The following is a 7,059-nucleotide window of genomic DNA, read 5'->3' on the forward strand; positions in this document are numbered from 1 at the left end:
TGGTAGAAAATTAGAATTTAGTCTGGCTCTTTATTTTTCATTTCTAGAAACGACTACAGAAATGATCAGCGCAACCGACCATACTGATGACTGTTTTGAATGTTCCTTTGTCTCTGACATGATCCATAGTGAAATTGCCAGAGTTTTGCCTGCTGCTTTCCTCGTGGCCTCTTCTTGGGTAGTGAAATTAAGTGACATTTGGATTTTTATTTGGGTGGGAGGGCTGGGACAGTTTTTCTTTTAGAAATGTCCGTTGAAATTTCCCCCTTTAGTTTCCAACCTTCTTCTTCCCAACCTTTAAAGCTAAGTGCGTTGTAAAATATTGCCAAAATGGAAAGTGTTTTGTAATACTGCAATAAAGGCTGCTTGTTTTGTGGACTTTTGTACATTAGTGCATTGTTCTGTCGCATTCAGGATTCAGTTGTAGCAGACTCTAACCCTAAAGAATTAGGAAATTAATTCTCCTTCATTAAATTAAAATGTTATTTTCAACAGTATTTATTGAGCTCCTAGTCTGTTTAGAGTAGTAGTTTCCAAGACTGACTGTGTATCAGAATCACCCAAGGTTATTAAAATTACAGATTCCTAAGCTTCACCCAGGTCTACTGAATCAGAACTTGGTGGGGTGTGGGGAGGTAGGGCTGGGAATCCTTATACATATCAAGCTCACCAGGTGGTTTTGAAACAGTTTAGTTCCAGTTTACAGGAGAAGCATTTATTTAGGGCAGTGTTCTAGATGCTGGGAATATGGAGGTCTAAGGGCTAGGTAGGAAGGGTAAGAATTCGACAAGCTGGGTCTAAAATACCAATGTACATGATATGTTATTTGGTATTCATTAAAGAACTATTTCTCCTATCCTTACCAAGGGTAAGGCACTGCACCAGATGCTGAATATGTTGTCCATCAACCAACCAGGCAATATGTAGTCTTATAAGTGTTCCAGTAAGAATAAGTACAAGGTGCTTTAGGGCTGATTGGAAGGACACTTAATCTAGTCATGTGGGATTGGGAGGATTTGGTGAGTCTTGAGGATAGAGTGGGAATTGGCCTAGTAAAGAGGCTGGGGTGAGGAAATGGTGTTCCCAGCAGAAACCTAATGACATGAACAAATCAGGAGTTAAGAGAAAGACTGAGAATCAGGCTCTGCTTGAGGGAAATCCTGTGTAGTACATTGTGATTGGAGGGAGGACTTCAAGGATGGGCATGACTGGACAGGTAAACAAGCTGTATAATAAGGTCCCTTCCTTTGATTTTTCCCCTGCTTCCAAATAGGGAGTCATTAAAAGATTTTAATCAGGGGAGTGGCCTGACCTGAGTGGCATCAACTGAAAGATGATTATGACTGCCGTGTGGAGAGGCTGGACTAGAGACAGAATGGTAAGCCAAATGAGAGATGATACTGGTCTGAGCTCAGGTAGGACTGGACAAGGAGGAGATAACTAAATAGATTTGAGAAATTTGACGGGATTTGTCTGGATATCAGAAACAGTAGGAAGGGAAGAGTCAGGTTTCTGGTCTGGGCAATTGTATAGATGTACTGTTCATTGCAATAGGAAACAGTGGGAAAGGAACAGGTTTGGAAGCAAGTGAGGGGAATTTGTTTTTGGGTATGTTGAGTTTCGGGCACTTGTGAAACTTCCAAGTAGAGACATCTAGTAGGCAGCTAGGTGTGCAAATCTGTAGCTCAGGAAACAGTGGCATTGAACATGAATGCTCCTCTGATTTTCTTCCTTCCTGACTTCTGTCTCTTTTGCTAGCTTCTCTGCTTGACCTTTACATGTTGGAAGTTTCTCAGGGCTTGTTCTGATCTGCTTTCTCTTTTTTATTTACACTTACATTTATCCTGGGTGAACTCATTCAGACTGTAGCTTTAAATACCATCTGATAATGGTGATGAATACCAAATTTATGTCTCTCGTCCAGACCTCTCCCCTTAACTCTGGATTATATGCAGCTGCCTACTTGACCTTTGCACTAGGATATACTCAACAGACCTTTTTTTTTGGTGATTCCACCATGACTGAACAGAAGTTTTTATTTTTTTTATTTTAAAAAATTTTTCCTTTTTCTCCCCAAAGCCTCTTGGTACAGTGTATTTTTAGTTGTGTGTCCCTCTAGTTGTGGCATGTGGAACACCGCCTCAGCACGGCCTGACGAGCAGTGCCAGGTCCACGCCCAGGAACCGGCGAAACCCTGGGCTGCCGAAGCAGAGTGCACGAACTTAACCACTTGGCCATGGGGCTGGCCCCTGAACAGAAATTTTGATCTCCCCGTCCAAGTCAGTTTCTCTCTTCTAGTCTTCCTCATTTCAGTAAGTGTCTTCATCATACACCCAGATCAGATCAGATCAAAAACTTAGAATTTACACCTGATTTCTCTTTCATTCATCATGTACCTGCAATTCTTCTTAATTCTACCTCCAAAATATCCTGAAGTTATCTTTATATTCTTGATTACAGTCCTGGTACAAGCCACAATCATTTCTCTTCTGGAGAATTGCAATAGCCCATTAATAGGTCTCCCTACACAATCTTGCCCCTCTAAATTTCACACAGCAGCCAAATGATACTGTAAGATATAAATCAGACTATATGTTATACCTCTTTAAAATCCTTTCAATAGCTTTCCTTTACATGTAGGCCATAAAGTCCTTACCCTGGCTTTCAAAGCTGCATATGATCTGGCCTCTGTGTCTCCAACTTCATGCTATAACATTTATCCATACTTTCTCTGCTTTAACCATGTTGGTCATAAATCTTTTTTTTTTGAGGAAGATTATAGCCCTGAGCTAACATCTGTCCCCAATACTCCTCTTTTTTGCTGAGGAAGACTGGCCCTGAGCTAACACCCTTGCCCATCTTCCTCTACTTTGTATGTTGGACGCCTGCCACAGCATGGCTTGACAAGTGGTGTGTAGGTCCACACCTGGGATCCGAACCGGCAGACCCCAGGCTGCCGAAGCAGAACGTGTGCACTTAACCACTGTGCCACCGGGCTGGCCCAACTCATAATTCTTGATGATACCAAATATGCTTCTGCTTCTGTATCTTTGCATATGGTTTGTCTAGGACTCTCTTCACTCAAATATTCACATTGTTGACTTTTTTTTGCTACAGTGTTGGGTTAAATTCCACCCTCTCGCCCTTCTAGGTCTTCCCTGGACTTCCTGTGTAAAATAATGCTTCTCCTCGGTCATTCTCACATCACCCCTTAAAATGTCATCACAGTACTTATCACTGTTTGAAATTATCTTTTTGTGGTTGTTAATTTCTCTTTCCTCCATTAGAATATAAACTCTAGGGCCGGCCCCGTGGCCGAGTGGTTAAGTTCACATGCTCCGCTTCGGCGGCCCAGGGTTTTGCCAGTTCGGATCCTGGGCACGGACATGACACTGCTTATTAGGCGACGTTGAGGTGGCGTCCCACATACCACAACTAGAAGGACCCACAACTAAAATATACAACTATGTACTTGAGGGATTTGGGGAGAAAAAGCAGGGGAAAAAAAAAAAAGATTGGCAACCACTTGTTAACTCAGGTGCCAATCTTACAAAAAAAAAAAAGAATATAAACTCTAGGAGAGTAGGGAACCTTGTCTCTTGTTCACTGTTCTACCCCAGGGCCTAGAACAGTGTCAAGTACTCAATGAATATTGACTGAATGAATCTGTTATAGATTGGAGTCTCGTTATTATGTAAATGATAAAATGATGAGAGTAGATAGGATTAAAATAAGACTATCTAGAGTAGTGCTGCTCCATCCTAGCTGTATACTAGAATTAGCCAGGAAGTTTTTTAAAACACAAGGATGTCTGGGCTCCACTCCAAAACAGTGAAATCTGTAGGGCCTGGGCATTTTTAAAAGAGTCCCAGTTGATTCTAATGGTTTTGGAAGATAGAACAGTCATGTGCTGCATAATGGCGTTTTGGTCAATGACGGACTGCAGATATGATCGTGGTCTCATAAGGTTATAATTGGAACTGAAAAATTCCTATTGCCTAGTGATGATGTAGCTGTTGTAAGGTCGTAGTGCAATGCATTACTCGTGTTTGTGGTAATGCTCGTTTAAACAGACCTGCACTGCCAGTTGTATAAAAGTGTATTATGTACAGTACATAATACTTGATAATGACTATTACTGTTTTATTTTTTATTTTTTTATTTTTTGAGGAAGATTAGCCCTGAGCTAACTACTGCCAGTCCTCCTATTTTTGCTGAGGAAGCCTGGCCCTGAGCTAACATCCCTGCCCATCTTCCTCTACTTTATAATGTGGGATGCCTACCACAGCATGGCGTGCCAAGCGGTGTCATGTCCGCACCCGGGATCCGAACCAGCGAACCCCGGGCCGCCGAGAAGCGGAACATGCGAACTTAACCGCTGTGCCACCGGGCAGGCCCCATGACTGTTACTGTTTTATATATTTACTATAATTTTTATTTTTGTTTTAGAGTGTACTCTTTATACTTAAAGTAAAACAGTATGCCTTGTTATGCCGACAGCAGCCTCATACATTTTGTGTTGACCATGTCTTGATTCCATCATTCTCTTGTGCTTGATTTAATCTCATGTTTTGTTCATCATGGCCCCTAAGCATACAAAATCCGCTGCTAATGTTGCCAGTAAGAGGCCATGTTGAGTAATTGACCTGGAAACAAACTTAAAAGTGATTAAAGACTACAGGTGGAAGATCAGTGATGGTTATTTCTTGCCAGTCAGGCATGTCCCGTTCCCCCATAGCCACGATCTTGAAGGACAAGAACAAAGTGATGGAAACTGTTAAAGGATCTACTTCATTGAAGACGAGGAGACTAACAAAAATTCAAGAAGGGCATGTATCAGACGTGGAGAGATTTCAGATGACCTGGATTGAAGACCAGACACAAAAGCGTATCCTTCTCAGCACCATGATGGTCATGGCCAAAGGAGAACGTTTGTTTGCCATGTTGAAAGAAAAGGTTGGACCTGACTGTGATGTTGAGTTTACTGCTAACTCTGGGGTGGTTTAAACAATTCAAGAATTGTTATTTATTACATAATGTGAAAATGAGTGGTGAATCTGTGAGTGCTGATGGGAAAGCAACTGAAGAATTTTTGGAAACTCTAGATAAGCTGATTGTGGAGGAAAGTTACTTTCTAGAATAAATACTCAATGTGGATGAAACCTCCCTATTCTGGAAGGAGGCTAAGTCAATGCCAGGTTTCACAGCTTTTAAGGACAGGATAATGGTGTTGCTTTTGGGGCAATGTTGCAGGCTACCAATTAGCCCTTTGTGATCTGGCACAGTGAGAACCCCAGGACCGTCAAGCATGTCAATAAGCACACACTGTCAGTGTACTACAGGAACAATAAGGAGGCATGGATGACCCAGCTCCTCTTCCAAGATGTCCTCCTAAATTGCTCTGCCAGGAAAATGGAGAAGTATTGTTTGGAGAATAACATACCTTTTAAAATTTTGCTCATTGCTCATAATCCTGCCCGACAGCCTCCTCTTATTGGTGATTTTCATCCCGGTATCAAAGTAGTGTTTGTCCTTCCCAACACCACCTCTTTGATCCAACCAATGGATCAAGGAGTTGTAGCAGCTTTTAAGGCCTACTGCCTGAGGAGGACCTTTGCCCAGGCTATTGCTGCAACTGAGGAAGACACTGAGAAGACACTGATGCAGTTCTGGAAGGATTACAACATCTACAGCTTCATCGAGAACCTTGCTTGGGCTTAGGGTGATGTCACCAAGGAGTGTATGAATGGCATCTGGAAGAAGGCACACAAGTTCATCCATGCCTTCAAAGGATTTTCCAAGGATGAGGAGGTTGCAAAAATCAACAAGGCTGTGGTTGAGATGGGAGACAACTTTACCCTGGGTGTGGATGAGGCTGACACTGAGGAGCCCCTAGAGGTGATTCCTGAGGAACTGACTAATGAGGGGTTCTTGGAACTGGAACAGGAATGTATAGCTGAAGAAGAGGCAAAAGAAAAGGGAACTTCAAGAGAAGAAAAGGAACCCCCAAGAAAACTCACAGTGAAGGGTTTAGCAGAAGCTTTTGCAGACCTCAACAAGCTCCTCAAAAAGTTTTGAAAGCATAGACCCCGATACTGAAAGGTGTTCATTAATAGAGAGGAATGTTCATGGTGTACTGTGTGCTTCAAGCAAATCTATGATGAAAAAAGAAACCAAACCACCATGGACATGTTTCTGAAAAGAGTGATGCCTCCTTAAGAAGAGCTTCAGGCAGGTCCTTCAGGAGGTATTCCAGAAGAAAGCATTGTGACCATAGGAGATGAGAGCTCCCCGCATGTTTTTGTCCTGAAGACCTTCCAGTGGGATAAGAAGAGGAGGTAGAAGACAGTGATATTGATGATTCTAACGCTTTGTAGGACTAGGCTCGTGTGTGTGTCTTAGTTTTTAACAAAAAAGTTTAAAAGGTAAAAATACAAAATATTTTAAAAATAGAAGAAGGCTTATGAACTAAGGATATAAGAAAAAAATATTTTTGTACAGCTGTACAATGTGTTTGTGTTTTAAGTTGTGTTATGACAAAAGAGTCAAAAAGTTAAAAATTAAAAAGTATATTAAAAAAGCCAAGGTTAATTTATTATTGAAGAAATATTTTTTAAAAAATTTAATATATACTAAATGTCCAGTGTTTATAAAATCTATAGTAGTTTACAGTAATGTCGTAGGCCTGCACATTCACTCATCACTCACTCAGTGACTCACCCAGAGCAATTTCCAGTCCTCCAAGCCCCATTCATGGTAAGTGCTCTATACAGGTGTACCACTTTTTATATTTTATGCCATACTTTTACTGTACCTTTTCTATGTTTAGATATGTTTAGATACACAGATACTTACCATTGTGTTTCAATTGCTTACAGTATTCAGTACAGTAACGTGCTGTGCAGGTTTGTAGCCTAGGAGCAATAGGCTATACCATATAGCCTACTGTGAAGTAGGCTGTACCATCTAGGTTTGTGTAAGTACATTATGATGTTTGCACAATGACAAAGTCACCTAATGACACATTTCTCAGAATGTATCCCCTTTGGTAAGCGATGC

At 41.3% G+C, this 7,059-nt stretch overlaps 1 protein-coding gene across 2 annotated transcripts in view; it reads left to right on the forward strand.

Moving 5' to 3' along the window:
• The window catches only part of TAF15 (TATA-box binding protein associated factor 15), a 32,284-nt gene extending 31,906 nt beyond the window's left edge, over nt 1–378 (forward strand). For both annotated transcript variants that reach the window (XM_070482810.1, XM_014862238.3), the window contains one exon: nt 48–378. In XM_070482810.1, coding sequence (XP_070338911.1) covers nt 48–87 — 40 coding nt within the window. In that variant the 3' untranslated portion in view covers nt 88–378. The remainder of the gene's footprint in view (nt 1–47) is intronic.
• Nucleotides 379–7,059: the final 6,681 nt, after the last annotated feature.

This window comes from Equus asinus, chromosome 13, assembly GCF_041296235.1.
Source record: "Equus asinus isolate D_3611 breed Donkey chromosome 13, EquAss-T2T_v2, whole genome shotgun sequence".
Taxonomy (NCBI): domain Eukaryota; kingdom Metazoa; phylum Chordata; class Mammalia; order Perissodactyla; family Equidae; genus Equus; species Equus asinus.